Source organism: Salvelinus namaycush, chromosome 11 (genome assembly GCF_016432855.1).
Source record: "Salvelinus namaycush isolate Seneca chromosome 11, SaNama_1.0, whole genome shotgun sequence".
Taxonomy (NCBI): Eukaryota; Metazoa; Chordata; class Actinopteri; order Salmoniformes; family Salmonidae; genus Salvelinus; species Salvelinus namaycush.
Genome location: NC_052317.1, coordinates 33231248 through 33251105, shown reverse-complemented (window position 1 = coordinate 33251105; position 19858 = coordinate 33231248). Strand labels below are relative to the sequence as shown.

The following is a 19858-nucleotide window of genomic DNA, read 5'->3' as shown; positions in this document are numbered from 1 at the left end:
CTCGAAAGACAAAAACGCAGTGATTTTTAAAAGTCTTATTTCAATTTGCTGTCATAAATGTTAAGCGAAAACAAAACAGAGTAACTTAAGAGGGGGAACTACACAACCACTAAATCTGGCGAAAGGGAACCCAAAGTCACTGTAATTTGGGAGAGTGTGGTTAACCGCTTTAAATAATGGATGGTTTTTCTGTTTAGCCTTAGGCGTTGGAGCTGAGGTCATATGCAAACAAGGCACAGCCTAGGTCACAGTTTTTATATGCTGAAATATAACTAAGGGACAGTTTCCTTGCTCACTTTTCTCTCTCTCTCTCATTCTTTCTCTCATTCTCTCTCTCTCTCTCTCGCTCGCTCTCTCTCTCTCTCTCTCTCTCTCTCATGCATTCACATTCACCACTCGTTCGCACACATGCAAGCACACACATATTCCTGATGAGTTTTCCCCTCTAATACTGCCACCTAAATATTTTCTTAACTCTTCTTGAACTGCGCTGTTGGGTTAAGGGCTTGTAAGTAAACATTTCACTGTAAATTCCACACTTGTTGTATTCGGTGCATGTGACAAATAAAGTTTGATTTGATTTGACCTCCTGGTTCAGAGCTCTAAATTCAACAGAGGTAAAGTCGCCATCATTCTAGAGATAGAGTGCCACCAAGTGGTAGGATTTGAATATGCATGGGTACATGTCTGCAGGTGCCTCTTCAACAGAACTTTGTGAAATCGTCCATAAAAATCCATGGGCCCAAAATGTGAAAATCTTTCAACGTATAGAGGAACCAGACAAGTACAGAATGTATACTATTGTATGTTTTTCTGTAGTGCACCCATTGAAAGGAATCAAAAATAATCTTTGCTAATTGAACTTTTCCCACTTCCTCTTTTCCTCCTTACTTTCCTTCCTTTTTCTGCATTCCCGTTTCGGTGTTGCTGGCTGTTCCCCTGTTTCAGTGATGCTGGCTGTTTGTTCTGCAGCTCTTACATAAGGGTTTGAACTCCTGAATAGTTGGCAACAAACTACTGAGGGAAAGGACAGAGACAGAATAAATAAAATAGAGGGAGAAATAGAGAAAAAATAAAGAGGGGGAGGGGAGTAGCACAAGCAAATATTTAATTACAGAAAGAGAGAGAGAGAGAAACCTCAAATATCATAAATCTGTAACTTAATTTCGGATTTCATATGAATAGCAAAAAAAACTGTCTTGAGAGAATTTAAACGGGAGGTGAACTTTGGAAGGAGCATGCTGCCAGTGTTCCACAGCCTCCTAGTGTCTGTCACAGTCCTGCTGTAGCTGCCTCCTACCATGCTACTATCTCTGGATTGTCTGGACCTGAAGAGCTGCCTGCTTGTGATCTTTCTGTTCCTACTGCTGGTGGACTTCCTGAAGCACAGAAACCCACCTGAGTTCCCTCCTGGACCATGGCCTCTACCTTTCCTTGGAAATATCTTCATTGGGTTTGGCTACCAGGACATGGACAAGGTAACACTTAGCTACTATATTACAAAGACTTATACCTTAGGCTATACGGTAATGACATATACAGTACCAGTCAAAAGTTTGGACACATCTTCTCATTCCAGGGTTTTTCTTTCTTTTGACTATTTTCTACATTGTAGAATAGTCCAGTCCTCTTCTGGCTGGTGGAGATTATAACAGAACATGGCCAAGATGTTCAAATGTTCATAGATGACCAGCAGGGTCAAATAATAATAGTCACAGTGGTTGTCGAGGGTGCAACAGGTCAGCACCTCAGGAGTAAATGTCAGTTGCTTTTCATAGCCGATCATTCAGAGTATCTCTACCGCTCCTGCTGTCTCTAGAGAGTTGAAAACAACAGGTCTGGGACAGGTAGCACGTCCGGTGAACAGGTCAGGGTTCCATAGCCGCAGGCAGAACAGTTGAAACTGGAGCAGCAACACGGCCAGGTGGACTGGGGACAGCAAGGAGTCATCAGGCTAGGTAGTCCTGAGGCATGGTCCTAGGGCTCAGGTCCTCCGAGAGAGAGAAAAAGAGAGAATTAGAGAGCATACTTAAATTCACACAGGACACCGGATAAGACAGGAGAAATACTCCAGACATAACAGACTGACCCTAGCCCCCCGACACAAACTACTGCAGCATAAATACTGTAGGCTGAGACAGGAGGGGTCGGGAGACACTGTGGCCCCGTCCGACTATACCCCCGGACAGGGCCAAACAGGCAGGATATAACCCCACCCACTTTGCCAAAGCACAGCCCCCACACCACTAGAGGGATATCTTCAACCACCAACTTACCATCCTGAGACAAGGCCGAGTATAGCCCACGAAGATCTCCCCCACGGCACAACCCAAGGGGGGCGCTAACCTGGACAAGAAGATCACGTCAGTGACTCAACCCACTCAAGTGACGCACCCCTCATAGGGACGGCATGGAAGAGCACCAGTAAGCCAGTGACTCAGCCCCTTTAATAGGGTTAGAGGCAGAGAATCCCCGTGGAGAGAGGGGAACAGGCCAGGCAGGGACAGCAAGGACGGTTCGTTGCTCTAGCGCCTTTCCATTCACCTTCACACTCCTGGGCCAGACTACACTCAATCATAGGACCTAATAGTGAAGACATCAACACTATGAAATAACACATGTAATCATGTAGTAACCAAAAAAGTGTTAAACAAATCAAAATATATTTTATACAGTTGAAGTCAGAAGTTTACACCTTAGCCAAATAAACTCAGCAAAAAAAGAAATGTCCTCTAGCGGTCAACTGCGTTTATTTTCAGCAAACTTAACATGTGTAAATATTTGTATGAACATAACAAGATTCAACAACTGAGACATAAACTGAACAAGTTCCACAGACATGTGACTAACATAAATGGAATAATGTGTCCCTGAACAAAGGGGGGGTCAAAATCAAAAGTAACAGTCAGCATCTGGTGTGGCCACCAGATTTGCATTAAGAACTGCAGTGCATCTCCTCCTCATGGACTGCACCAGATTTGCCAGTGTTTGCTGTGAGATGTTACCCCACTCTTCCACCAAGGCACCTGCAAGTTTCTGAACATTTCTGGAGGGAATGGCCCTAGCCCTCATCCTCCGATCCAACAGGTCCCAGACGTGCTCAATGGGATTAAGATCCGGGCTCTTCGCTGGCCATGGCAGCACACTGACATTCCTGTCTTGCAGGAAATCACACACAGAACGAGCAGTATGGCTGGTGGCATTGTCATGCTGGAGGGTCATGTCAGGATGAGCCTGCAGGAAGGGTACCACATGAGGGAGGAGGATGTCTTCCATGTAACGCACAGCGTTGACATTGCCTGCAATGACAACAAGCTCAGTTCGATGATGCTGTGACACACCGCCCCAGACCATGATGGACCCTCCACCTCGATCCCGCTCCAGAGTACAGGCCTCGGTATAACGCTCATTCCTTCGACGATAAACGCGAATCCGACCATCACCCGGATGTTCGAATGTGCCAATCCTCTGCAGGCGTTGTTACAAGTGGTCTGCCACTGCGAGGACGATCAGCTGTCCGTCCTGTCTCCCTGTAGCGCTGTTTTAGTACGGACATTGCAATTTATTGCCCTGGCCACATCTGCAGTCCTCATGCCTCCTTGCAGCATGCCTAAGGCACGCTCACGCAAATGAGCAGGGACCCTGGGCATCTTTCTTTTGGTGTGTTTCAGAGTCAGTAGAAAGGCCTCTTTAGTGTCCAAAGTGTTCATAACTGTGACCTTAATTGCCTACCATCTGTAAGCGGTTAGTGTCTTAACGACCGTTCCACAGGTGCATGTTCATTAATTGTTTATGGTTCATTGAACAAGGATGGGAAACTGTGTTTAAACCATTTACAATGAAGATCTGTGAAGTTATTTGGATTTTTAAGAATTATCTTTGAAAGATAGGGTCCTGAAAAAGGGACGTTTCTTTTTTTGCTGAGTTTACATTTAAACATTTTTTTTAATACATTTAAACAGTTTACATTTTTCACAATTCCTGACATTTAATCCTAGTAAAAATGTATTCCCTGTCTTAGGTCAGTTAGGATCACCACTTTATTTTAAGAATGTGAAATGTCAGAATAATAGTAGAGAGAATTATTTATGTCAGCTTTTATTTCTTTCATCACATTCCTAGTGGGTCAGAAGTTTACATACACTCAATTAGTATTTGGTAACATTGCCTTTATATTGTTTAACTTGGGTCAAACATTTCGGGTAGCCTTCCACAAGCTTCCCACAGTAAGTTGGGGGAATTTTGGCACATTCCTCCTGACAGAGCTGGTGTAACTGAGTTAGATTTGTAGGCCTCCTTGCTCTCACACGCTTTTTCAGTTCTGCCCACAAATTTTCTATAGGCTTGAAGTCAGAGCTTTGTGATGGCCACTCCAATACCTTGACTTTGTTGTCCTTAAGACATTTTGCCACAACTTTGGAAGTGTGCTTGGGGTCATTGTCCATTTGGAAGACCCATTTGCGACCAAGCTTTAACTTCCTGACTGATGTCTTGAGATATTGTTTCAATATATACACATAACTTTCCATCCTCATGATGCCATCTATTTTGTGAAGTGCACCAGTCCCTCCTGCAGCAAAGCACCCCCACAACATGTTGCTGCCACCCCCGTGCTTCACGGTTGGGATGGTGTTCTTCGGCTTGCAAGCCTCCCCCTTTTTCCTCTAAACATAACGATGGTCATTATTGCCAAACAGTTATATATTTTTTTCATCAGACCAGAGGAGATTTCTCCAAAAAGTACGATCTTTGTCCCCATGTGGAGTTGCAAACCGTAGTCTGGCTTTTTTATGGCGGTTTTAGAGCAGTGGCTTCTTCCTTGCTGAGCTGCCTTTCAGGTAATGTAGATATAGGACTCGTTTTACTGTGGATATAGATACTTTTGTATCCGTTTCCTCCAGCATCTTCACAAGGTACTTTGCTGTTGTTCTTGGATTGATCTGCACTTTTCGCACCAAAGTACATTTATCTCTAGGAGACAGAACACTTCTCCTTCTTGAGCGGTATGACGGCTGCGTGGTACCATGGTGTTTATACTTGCGTACTATTGTTTGTACAGATGAACGTGGTACCTTCAGGCATTTGGAAATTGCTCCCAAGGATGAACCAGACTTGTGGAGGTCTACAATTGTCTTCTGAGGTCTTGGCTGATTTCTTTCGATTTTCCCATGATGTCAAGCAAAGAGGCACTGTGTTTGAAGGTAGGCCTTGAAATACATCCACAGGTACGCCTCCAATTGACTCAAATGATGTCAATTAGCCTATCAGAAGCTTCTAAAGCCATGATATCATTTTCTGGAATTTTCCAAGCTGTTTAAAGGCACAGTCAACTTAGTGTATGTAAACTTCTGACCCACTGGAATTGTGATACAGTGACTTATAAGTGAAATAATCTGTCTGTAAACAAATGTTGGAAAAATTACTTGTGTCTTGCACAAAGTAGATGTCCTATCCAACTTGCCAAAACTATAGTTTGTTAACAAGAAATTTGTGGAGTGGTTGAAAAACAAGTTTTAATGACTCCAACCTAAGTGTATGTAAATGTCACGACTTCCGCTGAGGTCGGTCCCTCTACTTGTTCGGGCGGCGGTCGACGTCACCGGTCTTCTAGCCATCGCTGACCCATCTTTAATTTTCCATTGGGTTCGTCTTTATTTTCTACACACCTGGTTTTCATTATCCCATTACATGTTCATGTATTTAACCCTCTGTTTCCCCCATGTTTGTTGTGGGTGATTATTTCTATGTTCAGTTCGGTTCATGATGGCTGGTTTTTCGACGGGTGCTGTGTTCACCCGTGTTCATAACCGTTGGTTATTGGTCAAGTGTATTTGTTTACCTTGTGCCTTTATTTTCTGAGTAAAGTACATTGCTCACTCATTTTGCTCTCCTGCGCCTGACTTCATGCACCAGCTACACCACCTTCTGACAGTAAACTTCCGATTTCAACTGTATTTGAGATTCTTTAAAGTAGCCACCTTGATGACAGCTTTGCACACTCTTGGCATTCTCTCAACCAGCTTCATGAGGTAGTCACCTAGAATGCATTTCAATTAACAGGTGTGCCTTTTTAAAAGTTAATTTGTGGAATTTCTTTCGTTCTTAATGCGTTTGAGCCAATCAGTTGTTTTGTGACTAGGTAGAGGTGGTGTACAGAATAAAGCCCTATTTGGTAAAAGACCAAGTCCATATTATGGCAAGAACAGCTCAAATAAGCAAAGAGAAACGACAGTCCATCATTACTTTAGGACATGAAGGTCAGTCAGTCAATCAGTCAGTCAGTCAGTCAGTCATTTCAAGAACTTTGAAAGTTTCTTCAAGTGCAGTCGCAAAAACTATCAAGCGCTATGATGAAACTGGCTCTCATGAGGACCGCCACAGGAAGGGAAGACCCAGAGTTACCTCTGCTGCAGAGGATAAGTTCATTCGAGTTACTGTTATGAGAATTCTGTTCTCATGTTCATTAACTGAACTTCAATTAAAATACTCTGTCTGTTACTAAGAATTTGTAAGGTTCTTATTAAAATGAAACAGTCTACTTAGTCAGCAGGTTTATTTACGAGAGCTCTGCTTAACATTTTCCTGTACATTGGTCTATATACCTCACATTTCGTTATAAATGTCCCTCCTCTCAGAAACAATGACAATATAGTTCACAAGTCTTCTCCTTCTCATACATTGCCTGCCACCTGTTATACAATCTACTACAAGCTGAAATTCTAATAAATTTCATACAATCATACAGTGACAGGGTAGAATTCTGTTAGTTATAGTTCTACGTTAAATGTATACATAATTTAGTCATTATTCATAAAAATCATAACAGTTACCAACCTCAGAAATTGCAGCCCAAATAAATGCGTCACAGAGTTCAAGTAACAGACAGATCTCAACATCAACTGTTCAGAGGAGACTGCAGGAATCAGGCCTTCATGGTCGAATTGCTGCAAAGAAACCACTACTAAAGGACCCCAATAAGAAGAAGAGACTTGCTTGGGCCAAGAAACACGAGCAATGGACATTAGACCGGTGGAAATCTGTCCTTTGGTCTAATTTGAGATTTTTGTGTCCAAACTTTTGACTGGTACTGTACAAACAGCATCAAAAAATTCAAGGCCGATCAATTTATGCAAATAATGTTTTGTTGCTTGTTACAAAGATCTTTCTTTAAGTTTTCCTGCGATTGTTTTTAGGTTGCTGAACAGTTCGGCAATATTTTCAGCCTTCGGTGGGGTTGGGAGAAGGTGGTGTTTGTGTCTGGGTACAAGATGGTGAAGGATGTTTTAATGACTCAGGGAGATAACTTTTTAGACCGACCTGCATCTCCTCTCTTTAGTGATGTTTTCAAAGACTGTGGTAAGACCTGCTATTTACATTTTCGTATATAATTTCACTCACCATCGTTACTGTTTAATTAAAATTATTTTCAAGTAACCATGAAACTCTATTTCAAAAGGAATCTCTGTAAGTAATGGATACAGATGGAGGAGGCAACGGCAGTTCTCGGTGGCCCACCTAAAACACGTTGGTGAGGGGAAGAGAACCCTGGAGCTTCATGTGCAGCAGGAGTGTAACTTCCTGTGTCAGGCCTTCCAACAGGAAATGGGTGAGCTGCTGTAAACAAACCAATCACAATTTACAGTGAAAAACATTACAATAAGATTTCTGGTTGTGACTTTAGAATACAAATTAAGAGTTTTCAGTGCATTTTCCTTATTATTGTAACTGTACATTGTGCATTTCAAGTTCTATGTAATACAAAGGTAACATTGTGTCTACTTAAGAACAGTACTTAAATGTAACCCAACAGGAGGGCCATTCAACCCCCAACTCATAATAAACAGTGCTGCTGCAAACAGCATTGGATTCTTGGTGTTTGGAAAGCGATTTGACTACAACGCTACAGACTTCCAGAACCGTCTGCGACTGAGCCAGGAGTCCATGCTATTGATAGGCAACCCTCTGGTTCAGGTGGGTTCCCCTGTGCTGATGAGATAACGCAACAAGGCTATAGAAGGAGGATGGGCTCATTGTAATGGCTGGAATGGAATAAATGGAATGGTACCAAACACATAAAAACAGCTTGTTTGACTCCGTTCCATTGATTCCATTCCAGCCATTACAATGAGCCAGTCCTCCTATTGCTTCTCCCATCAGCCTCCTCTGCTATATGCAGCTCAGTAAAGTGATACACGTATTAGTTGTGTTCACCATACACCATACCTTCTCATTAGCCCCTAGTATACATCTCACATTTTTCTTTGAAGCACAACTTCAGGATATATAATTATGTCCCCTTTTTCTCTTAGCTGTATGATGTATTTCCATGGCTGTTCAAGCGTTTGCCTGGGCTGCGTTCTGGTCCCCATGTGACAATTCTTTCCAACTATGCAACGATTGTGTCATTCCTGAGAAAAGAAATAGAGAAACATAAGAAGGACTGGGATCCCTTTGATCACCGGGACTACATTGACTCCTACATCGGAGAAATAGACAAGGTGATGCCTGTATATCAGTTTCTTTGTCTGTGTATGTACAGTATATTGTCACTTTTATTGCCTGTGCAACATGTTCAGTCATGAAATTAACTTGAATATTGACTTGCCATCTTTAATGGTCTCAACAGTCATAAAAGCTTTTGACTACTGCCATGGGCCTTTTAGGTACAACATCTGAGACAGTTGATAGTAATGTTTCATCCTGTTCTTGTATTTGATAATACCTCCTTCAGAAGAAGAGGGACATCGAGGCTGGGTTCCACTCAGAGAACTTGGTGTACTGCAGTCTGGACTTGTTTGAGGCTGGAACAGAGACCATGACCAACACTTTACGTTGGGCTCTGCTCTACATGGTGAAGTACCCTGATGTTCAGGGTAGGTATAGTGCTCTATAGACTAGAGTCATACCGTGAGCTCCAAAAGTATTGGGACAGTGACGATTTTTTGTTGTTGTTTTGGCTCTGTACTCCAGGACTTTGGATTGGAATTGATACAATGACTATCAGGTTAAAGTGCAGACTGTCAGCTTTAATTTGAGGGTATTTTCATCCATATCGGGTTAACCGTTTAGAAATTACAACACTCTTCATACATAGTCCCCCCATTTTAGAGGACCAAAAGTATTGGGGGAAATTCACTTATGTGTATTAAAATAGTAAAAAGTAAAGTATTTGGTCCCATATTCATAGCACGCAATAACTACATCAAGCTTGTGACTCTACAAATGTGTTTGATGCATTTGCTGTTTGCCCAATAGAAATGAATGGTCAGTTAATTTCTATTTCTATCGTGAATAATGATGAGAAAGTTAGACTCACAAATATCATACCCCCAAGACATGCTAACCTCTCACCATTGCAATAACAGGGGAGGCTGGCATTTGTGTGTGTGTGTGTGTGGGGGGGGGATATGATATTTGTGCGTCTGTAACTTTCTCACTCATCATTATTCACGATTCATTGAGGATTATCTGTAATCATGGTAGCATCCACATTAATGTAGACGTGTTTAGAAACGTTCTATTCTTATTTACAATAAAAGTGACTCCAAAATGACATAATACATTATTTACCATTAATTTCTATAGGGCACAAAATAATCTGAAACACATCCAAAATAAACAGTAAATGCATCCAACAAATTTGTAGAGTCACAATCTTGATGTAGCCATTGCATGCTATGAATATGAGACTAAATACTTAACTTTTTACTACTTTAATACACATAAGTGAATTTTTCCTAATACTTTTGGTCCCCTAAACTGGGGGGACTATGGGTAAAAAGTGTTGTAATTTTCAAACTGTTCACCCGATATGGATAAAAATACCCTCAAAGTAAAGCTGACAGTCTGCGCTATAACCTCATTGTATCAAATCCAAAGTGCTGGAAGACAGAGACAATTTTTTTTATTTTTTATCTCTGTCCCAATACTTTTGGAGCTCACTGTATACAGTATATCCAATTCTTAAAGCTATGCTATACACCAACCAACCTACAAACAGCCTCTGAATAACTAAGCAGCTACAGCCAACCAACAAACAACCACTTTCTGACCAAACAGCACATCAACAAAACTAAGTTGAGTCATAACTGAGTTCTAAGCCATTTGAATCCCTCTTCATCTTCCCAGAGAATGTCCAGGAAGAGATCAAAAGTGTGATTGGCCAGTCTCGCCAGCCCTGCCTTGCTGATAGGGTGAGCATGCCCTACACAGACGCTGTGATCCACGAGACACAGAGAATGGCCAACATACTGCCTCTCAATATCAGGATGTCAAGCAAAGATGCTACCATGGGGGGATATTTCATACCCAAGGTGAGACAGACTGTACAGTATCACCTCAATTCATTTCTCTGTGGGGGAGTTAGAAGATATGCTCATTTGTCCTGAACTTCCACACTTTCTTTAGTGCTGTTTTAATGCGAGAACTCTGGTGAATAAAATGTTCAGTGTATTTGTTACATTATGGCAAACACCATCCCATGGAAGTGATGTTTACATTTTTTGTTTGAAGTTCTATGGTTTTAAAAGGTTATTTCAAGCATGCTTTCTCATCATCCCCTCCATAGGGCACTAAAGTGATAGTCAACCTCTCCTCAGTGTTACGTGACCAGACAGAATGGGAGACGGCAGACCACTTCAACCCACAACATTTCCTGGATGTGCATGGTCACTTCCGGAAAAGGGAGGCTTTTTTCCCATTTTCTGCAGGTTGGTCCCTAGATTCAATTTCATCCGCTCTTGCCCTAAATTCCACCCACATACAATGTAGCTCTACTAACTCTATTCTAGCTTTCACAAAATGAAAAAAAACCCAGCCTGCCTACAAAGCCTGTGTTATGTGATACAGTAGCGGTAATAATAACTCTGTCCCTGTACCCTGCGTATACCCATTTCTCTCCCTCTCTCTGCTCCTAGGAAAGAGGGCTTGTCTGGGGCAGTCGCTGGCCCGCATGGAGCTCTTCCTCTTTTTCACCTCCCTCCTCCAGAGGTTCACCATCTCTACATCCCCTGGAGAGGAACCACCAAGCCTGGAGCCCCAGGGAGTGGCCATCCAGTCCCCTAAACCCTTCACTATCTGTGCCTCCACATGGTGATGGTTCACCACCATTATAGTTCCGTTTTGGAGAAGAAGAGGAATACATTTTATTGTCCATTTTCCTATGGAAATCGGTCTTTTTGCTTTTCACCCTACCCCCTCCCAAATCAAACACACACACCCTCGAAGGGTTGGAAGCACAGGGTCAGCCATGGTGCAGCGCCACTGGAGAAGTTTCAGGTTAAGGGCACAACGGCAGATTGTATGATACACTGAATTACTGAGCACTGTCTGCATGCTTAACATAATGTATACACAGTATTATATTTACAGTGTCCCCCCTTTCTTAAAGGTCTAACGCAGCCATTTTTATCTCAATATCAAATCATTTCTGGGTAACAATTAAGTACCTTACTGTGATTGTTTTAAATTAAAATGGTCAAAAATAAACAAAAATAGCTCCTTAGAAAATAGCAATTTCTCAAGCAAGAATTTTGCTGTTATTGGCAGAGAGGTTTGGAACTCTCTTTCTTATTGGTCTATTAACTAATTTACTGAATGGTGATGTCACCATGGAAAGCCAAAACTCTCTCCCACCAAAACAGGCTGAAATTTCAGGCGGTCTTTTCAAACAGCTCTCACACTAAAAGGGCATTATCATAATTTTCACAATATCATCCCAACCTATATATTATATATATATATATATAAAACACATGAAAATCACATTATTGACTGCACTGGGCCTTTAATAGTTTAATTCAGGGGCTCACATTTCACTGGGAACAGCATCAATGTGCCCACATTCTGAAATTACATTTTTGTCTCCCCAGTTTTATCATTGGAATGTGATACAAAACGAGGCAACAGTGTGTTTTAGGATCATGCGGATGCCTCCGAGCGGTCGGGTAGACTTTTTGGAGTGTTTTCCGACTGGATAGAAGATGAAAAATAATAATAATAAAAAAAAAAAAGTTATGTCCCCCCCACTTCTAAAACCAAAGTTGCGCCCCTGGTTTAAGTAATTTGTACTTTGAACGTAACCCTTCTAGCATTTTGAAAAGATCCAGTCTTACAGCATTGTTTGATTAAAGTCACAATTCTGTACAACAGAACAAATGTATGTCTTATTTACATTTCATGCTAGTTCATCTCGTGTGATCACTTCAGCTATTCAGACAGCACAATAATTGGGCTCCACAAATACAGGCTCTGGACTTTAGCCATCACTGAACAATCCCATGTGATTCTTCTGTTTCTTCTGTTTGATAGTGGAGTTTTGAATCCACCAACCCCAGCAGTCATTGAGGAATCTGTAAGTGGGAAAGAGGCTCACTCGAGGGACGGTTTATTCTTTTTTTATTCATTTTTTTTATTTAACCTTTATTTAACCAGGTAGAAACAGTCAATAATACAGTAGAAAAATAAGTCTATATACAATGTTAGCAAATGAGGTGAGATAAGGGAGGTAAAGGCAAAAAAGGCCATGGTGGCGAGGTAAATACAATATAGCAAGTAAAACATTGGAATGGTAGATTTGCAGTGGAAGAATGTGCAAAGTAGAAATAGAAATAATGGGGTGCAAAGGAGAAAAATAAATAAATAAATACAGTAGGGGAAGAGGTAGTTGTTTGGGCTAAATTATAGATGAGCTATGTACAGGTGCAGTAATCTGTGAGCTGCTCTGACAGCTGGTGCTTAAAGCTAGTGAGGGAGATAAGTGTTTCCAGCTTCAGAGATTTTTGCAGTTCGTTCCAGTCATTGGCAGCAGAGAACTGGAAGGAAAGACGACCAAAGGAGGAATTGGCTTTGGGGGTGACCAGTGAGATATACCTGTTGGAGCGCGTGCTACGAGTGGGTGCTGCTATGGTGACCAGCGAGCTGAGATAAGGCGGGGCTTTACCTAGCAGAGACTTGTAGATAACCTGTAGCCAGTGGGTTTGGCGACGAGTATGAAGTGAGGGCCAACCAACAAGAGTGTACAGGTCGCAATGGTGGGTAGTGTATGGGGCTTTGGTGACAAAACAGATGGCACTGTGATAGACTGCATCCAGGTTGTTGAGTAGAGTGTTGGAGGCTATTTTATAGATGACATCACGAAGTCGAGGATCGGTAGGATGGTCAGTTTTACGAGGGTATGTTTGGCAGCATGAGTGAAGGATGCTTTGTTGCGATATAGGAAGCCGATTCTAGATTTAATTTTGGATTGGAGATGCTTAATGTGAGTCTGGAAGGAGAGTTTACAGTCTAACCAGACACCTAGTGTCACGTTCTGACCGTAGTTCCTTTTTTATGTCTTTATTTTAGTTTGGTCAGGGCGTGAGTTGGGGTGGGCATTCTATGTTGTTTTTCTATGTTTTGGTCTGTACGTTATATTTCTATGTGTTTGGCCTAGTATGGTTCTCAATCAGAGGCAAGTGTCGATCGTTGTCTCTGATTGAGAATCATACTTAGGTAGCCTGTTTTCCCACTATGGGTTGTGGGTAGTTATTTTCCGTTTCAGTGTTTGCACCATACGGGACTGTTTCGGTTTTCATTTATTCTCTTGTTCTGTTTTTGTATTTTGTATTCATTCTCGATTAAACGATATTATGGATACGTACCACGCTGCATTTTGGTCCTCCTCTCCTTCCACCAATGAAAGCCGTTACAGAACCACCCACCAACAAAGGACCAAGCAGTGTGGGAACACGGACTCCTGGACATGGGAGGAAATTTTGGAAATCCGAAAGAGGAGCTGGAGGCAGCTAGAGCGGAGCGGCGCCACTACGATGAATTGGCGCGAGGTAACGGGCACGAGAGGCAGCCCCAGAAATTTATTTTGGGGGGGGCACACGGGTAGATTGGCGGACTCAGGTAGGAGACCTGAGTCAACTCCCCGTGCTTACCGTGGCGAGAGAGTGACTGGGCAGGCACCGTGTTATGCAGTGCGCACGCATAGCCCGGTGCGCTACATCGCAGCTCCTCGAATCGGCCGGGCTAGAGTGGGCATCGAGCCAGGAGGGATGATGCCGGCTCAGCACATCTGGTCTCCATTGCGTCTCCTCGGCCCGGGGTATACTGCACCAGCCCTACGCATGGTGTCTCCATTTCGCCAGCACAGCCCAGTGCGGCCTGTTCCAACTCCCCACACTTGCCGGGCTACAGGGGGGATCCAGCCAGGACGAGTGGTGCTAGCTCTGCGCTCGAGACCGCCAGTACGCCTCCACGGTCCAGTGCATCCGGTGCCTCGGCCAAGGACAAGGCCTCCTGCATGTCTCCCCAGCCTGGTGAGTTCTGTGCCTGTGCTAAGCACTAACCCTCCTGCATGTCTCCCCAGCCTGGTGAGTCCTGTGCCTTCTCCCAGAGCCAGGCCTCCAGTGATAATCCATGGCAAGAAGCCTCCAGTGATAATCCATGGCACGAAGCCTCCAGTGATAATCCATGGCAAGAAGCCTCCAGTGATAATCCATGGCACGAAGCCTCCAGTGATAATCCATGGCAAGAAGCCTCCAGTGATAATCCATGGCAAGAAGCCTCCAGTGATGATCCATGGCACGAAGCCTCCAGTGATGATCCATGGCACGAAGCCTCCAGTGATGATCCATGGCAAGAAGCCTCCAGTGATGATCCATGGCACGAAGCCTCCAGTGATGATCCATGGCACGAAGCCTCCAGTGATAATCAATGGCACGAAGCCTCCAGTGATGATCCATGGCACGAAGCCTCCAGTGATGATCCATGGCAGGAAGCCTCCAGTGATGATCCATGGCACGAAGCCTCCTGTGAGGATCCATGGCACGAAGCCTCCTATGAGGATCCATGGCACGAAGCCTCCAGTGATGATCAATGGCACGAAGCCTCCAGTGATGATCCATGTCATGAAGCCTCCAGTGATGATCCATGGCACGAAGCCTCCAGTGATGATCCATGGCACGAAGCCTCCTGTGAGGATCCATGGCACGAAGCCTCCAACGAGGGACGCTAGTCCGGAGCCTCCAGCAACGCCCTCTAGTCCGGAGCCTCCAGCGACGCCCTCTAGTCCGGAGCCTCCAGCGTCGCCCTCTAGTCCGGAGCCTCCAGCGTCGCACTCCGGTCCGGAGCAGCGAGAGCCGCCCGTCTGTCCGGAGCAGCGAGAGCCGCCCGTCTGTCCTGAGCTGCCAGAGCCGCCCGTCTGTCCTGAGCTGCCAGAGCCGCCCGTCTGTCCTGAGCTGCCCATCTGTCCTGAGCTGCCAGAGCCGCCCGTCTGTCCTGAGCTGCCAGAGTCGCCCTTCACTCCGGAGCTGCCAGAGTCGCCCTTCACTCCGGAGCTGCCAGAGTCGCCCTTCACTCCGGAGCTGCCAGAGTCGCCCTTCACTCCGGAGCTGCCAGAGTCGCCCTTCACTCCGGCGCTGCCAGAGTCGCCCTTCACTCCGGCGCTGCCAGAGTCTCCCGTCTATTTGGGGCCCACTGCAGTTTCCTAACTGCCTGTGTATATTTGTTCCTAACTTTCCTGAAAAGTTGCATATCACGGGGGCTATTCGATGATAATGCAGAATGCCACAGGATGTTTTTGTGCTGGTCAAGGGCAGACAGGTCTGGAGTGAACCAAGGACTATATCTATTCCTAGTTCAATTCTTTTTGAATGGGGCATGCTTATTTAAGATGGTGAGGAAGGCACTTTTAAAGAATATCCAGGCATCATCTACTGACGGGATGAGGTCAATGTCATTCCAGGATACCCGGCCAGGTCGATTAGAAAGGCCTGCTCGCAGAAGTGTTTTAGGGAGCGTTTGACAGTGAGGAGGGGTGGTCGTTTGGTCGCAGGGTCATTACGGATGCAGGCAGTGATCGCTGAGATCTTGATTGAAAACAGCAGAGGTGTATTTGGAGGGCGAGTTAGTTAGGATGACATCTATGAGGGTGCCCGTGTTTACGGATTTGGAGTTGTACCTGGTAGGTTCATTGATAATTTGTGTGAGATTGAGGGCATCAAGCTTAGATTGTAGGATGGCCGGGGTGTTAAGCATGTCCCAGTTTAGGTCACCTAGTAGCATGAGCACAGAAGATAGATTGGGGGCAATCAATTCACATATGGTATCGAGGGCACAGCTGGGGGCAGAGGGAGGTCTATAGCAAGCGGCAACAGTGAGAGACTTGTTTCTGGAAAGGTGCATTTTTAGAAGTAGAAGCTCGAATTGTTTGGGTACAGACTTGGATAGTAATACAGAACTCTGCAGGCTATCTTTGCAGTAGATTGCAACACCGCCCCCTTTGGCAGTTCTGTCTTGGTGGAAAATGTTATAGTTGACGATGGAGATTTCAGGGGTTTTGGTGGTTTTCCTAAGCCAGGATTCAGACACGGCTAAGACATCCGGGTTGGCAGAGTGTGCTAAAGCAGGGAGTAAAACAAACTTAGGGAGTAGGCTTCTAATGTTAACATGCATGAAACCAAGGCTTTTACGATTACAGAAGTCAACAAATGAGAGCACCTGGGGGGTGGGAGTGGGGCTAGGCACTGCAGGACCTAGATTAACCTCTACATCACCAGAAGAACAGAGGAGAAGTAGGATAAGGGTACGGCTAAATGCTATACGAACTGGCCATCTAGCACGTTCGGAACAGAGAGTAAAAGGAGCAGGTTTCTGGACTCGATAGCATAGATTCAAGGCATAGTGTACAGACAAAGGTAAGGTAGGATGTGAGTACATTGGAGGTAAACCTAGGCATTGAGTAATGATGAGAGAGATATAGTCTCTAGAGACGTTTAAACCAGGTGATGTCATTGCATATGTAGGAGGCGGAACAACATGGTTGGTTAAGGCATATTGAGCAGGGCTAGAGGCTCTACAGTGAAATAAGACAGTAATCACTAACCAGGACAGTAATGGACGAGGCATATTGATATTAGAGAAAAGCATGCGTATCCAAGTGAACATATGGGTCCAGTGAGTGGTTGGGCTGACTGGGGACACGGCAATTCAGACAGTTAGCAGGCCGATGCTAACAAGCTAACAGTTAGTAGGCCGGGGCTGGCAAGCTAGCAGTTAGCAGACCGGGTTAGCAAGCAAGCAGTTAGCAGGGGCTAGCAGTTAGCAGACCGGGGCAGGCAAGCTAGCAGTTAGCAAACCGGAGCAGGCAAGCTAGCAGTTAGCAGACCGGGGCAGGCAAGTTAGCCTTTGGGGGACGTCGCGATGGGGGTAAGTCTGTTTTTGCCTCTTCGTGCGGTGACGTCGATAGACCAGTCATGGAATTATTAGGGTTCCAGGTAGCTCTAGGTAGCTAGCAGGCCTAGCAGGTTAGCAGAATGGGCCTTCAGCGGGCGTCGCGCCTGAGGGGCCTGTTGGAGTCCTCGGGCAGATTATGTCGGTATTCCAGTCATAGAGGATCGGCGGGTTCCGTGCCCCGTACCGGCAGTAGAATGGGTCCTGTAACGGTCGTTTTCCTCCTCGTCTGAAGAGGAGCATGGATCGGACCAAAACGCAGCGTGGGTTGAATACATATCTTTTAATGAAGCAACGAAGACGAAAAACACACTTGACAAAATACAAAACAAATAAACAACGTGAACAAACGAACGAACGAAAACAGTACCATGTGGCGCACAAACACAGACACGGCAACATTCACCCAACAAACAAACGGTGAAAACAGCCTACCTTAATATGGTTCTCAATCAGAGGAAACCTAAAACACCTGCCCCTGATTGAGAACCATATCAGGCTAATTAACAATGAACCCAACATAGAAACACATAACATAGAATGCCCACCCAGCTCACGTCCTGACCAACTAAACAAAGACAAAACAAAGGAAATAAGGTCAGGAATGTGACAGTGCCCCCCCCCCCCCCCAAGGTGCGGACTCTGGCCGCAAAACCTTAACCTATAGGGGAGGGTTTGGGTGGGCATCTGTCCACGGTGGCGGCTCTGGCTCTGGACGTGGTCCCCACCCCACCATAGTTAATCCCCGCTTCCGTGGCCTCCTTTTAATGTCGACCCTCCATATAAACCCCACTGGATTAAGGGGCAGCACCGGACTAAGGAGCAACACCGGACTGAGGGGCAGCACCGGACTGAGGGGCAGCACCGGACTGAGGGGCAGCACCGGACTGAGTGACGGCTCTGGCAGGTCATGGCTGGCTGACGGCTCTGGCAGGTAATGGCTGGCTGACGGCTCTGGCAGGTCATGGCTGGCTGACGGCTCTGGCAGGTCATGGCTGGCTGACGGCTCTGGCAGGTCATGGCTGGCTGACGGCTCTGGCAGGTCATGGCTGGCTGACGGCACTGGCAGGTCATGGCTGGCTGGCGGCTCTGGCTGCTCCTGTCTGGCGGGCGGCTCTGGCTGCTCCTGTCTGGCGGGCGGCTCTAGCTGCTCCTGTCTGGCGGACGGCTCTGGCTGCTCCTGTCTGGCGGACGGCTCTGGCTGCTCCTGTCTGGCGGCCGGCTCTGGCTGCTCCTGTCTGGCGGACGGCTCTAGCGGCTCCTGTCTGGCGGACGGCTCTAGCGGCTCCTGACTGACGGACGGCTCTAGCGGCTCCTGACTGACGGACGGCTCTGAAGGCTCAGGACAGATGGGCAGTTCAGACGGCGCTGGGCAGACGGATAGCGCAGGCGGCACTGGGCAGACGGATAGCGCAGGCGGCTCTGGGCAGACGGATAGTGCAGGCGGCTCTGGGCAGACGGATAGTGCAGGCGGCTCTGGGCAGACGAGCAGTGCAGGCGGCACTGGGCAGACGGGCACACCTGTAGGGAGGAGACGGAGAGACAGCCTGGCGCGTGGGGCTGCCACAGGACCCACCAGGCTGGAGAGACCTACAGGAGGCTTGGTGTTAAGAGGAGGCACCTGAAGGACCGGGCTGTGGGGGAGCACTGGAGCTCTGGTGCGCAGCCTTGGCACCACTCCCCCAGGCTGGAATACTACTCCAGCCCGGACCCTCCAGAGTGCAGGCACAGGTTGAACCGGGCTGTGGGTGAGCACTGGAGATCTAGTGCCTACTACGCGCACCTCTCCCTTAGGCTCCACTCCCACATTTGTCCGGTACGAGCAGAGCGTAGGCATAGGATGCACTGCACCCTCCCAGCGCCCCGGAGACACAGCACGCAGAGCCGGCGCAGGATACCCTGGACCGAAACTGCGTACCGGAGACCAGACGCGCTGAGCAGGCACAATACGCCCTGGCTGGATGCCCACACTCACATGACACTTTCGGGGGGCTGCCCTATAGCGCACCGGGCTATGGGCATGCACTGGCGACACCGTGCGCTTAACGGCATAACACGGTGCCTGACCAGTAACGCGCTGCTTATGATAAGCACGAGGAGTGCGCTCAGGTCTGCTACCTGGCTTAGCCACACTCCTCTTTATCCCCCCCCCCCCCCCCCCCCCCCAAAAAAAAAATTCTGGGGCTGCCTCTCGTACCTGTCGCGCTGCCGTGCTGCCTCCTCATATCGCCGCCGCTCAGCTTTCGCTTCCTCCAGCTCAGCTTTGGGGCGGCGATATTCCCCAGCCTGTGCCCAGGGTCCTTCTCCGTTCAAAATCTCCTCCCATGTCCAGGAGTCCTGAGATTTCTGCCGCTGCTTTCTCCCACGCTGCTTGGTCCTTGGTTGGTTGGGTGATTCTGTAACGGTCGTTTTCCTCCTCGTCTGAAGAGGAGCATGGATCGGACCAAAACGCAGCGTGGGTTGAATACATATCTTTTAATGAAGCAACGAAGACGAAAAACACACTTGACAAAATACAAAACAAATAAACAACGTGAACAAACGAACGAACGAAAACAGTACCATGTGGCGCACAAACACAGACACGGCAACAATCACCCAACAAACAAACGGTGAAAACAGCCTACCTTAATATGGT

At 46.2% G+C, this 19858-nt stretch overlaps 1 protein-coding gene across 2 annotated transcripts; it reads left to right on the top strand.

The window, feature by feature from the left end:
• Positions 1 to 1018: 1018 nt before the first annotated feature.
• Positions 1019 to 11403, top strand: LOC120056044 (cytochrome P450 2J2-like). 2 transcript variants are annotated; one of them, XM_039004185.1, is made up of 9 exons: positions 1019 to 1478; positions 7194 to 7356; positions 7457 to 7606; positions 7811 to 7971; positions 8310 to 8498; positions 8735 to 8873; positions 10129 to 10313; positions 10568 to 10709; positions 10917 to 11403. In XM_039004185.1, exons 1-9 carry the CDS (start codon positions 1302 to 1304, stop codon positions 11093 to 11095), a joined length of 1485 nt encoding a protein of 494 aa, XP_038860113.1. In that variant the 5' UTR covers positions 1019 to 1301; the 3' UTR covers positions 11096 to 11403. The 2 variants fall into 2 exon arrangements, with proteins under 2 accessions (XP_038860113.1, XP_038860112.1); XM_039004184.1 differs by having other exon boundaries at positions 1020 to 1478; positions 8732 to 8873.
• Positions 11404 to 19858: the final 8455 nt, after the last annotated feature.

Coding starts and splice junctions, on each gene's coding strand:
- LOC120056044 (XM_039004184.1), top strand. CDS start 1,302: ATGCTACTATCTCTGGATTGTCTGGACCTGAAGAGCTGCCTGCTTGTG. Junction 7,607..7,810: donor GGCCTTCCAACAGGAAATGG/GTGAGCTGCTGT, acceptor GTAACCCAACAG/GAGGGCCATTCAACCCCCAA. Junction 7,972..8,309: donor TAGGCAACCCTCTGGTTCAG/GTGGGTTCCCCT, acceptor TTTTTCTCTTAG/CTGTATGATGTATTTCCATG.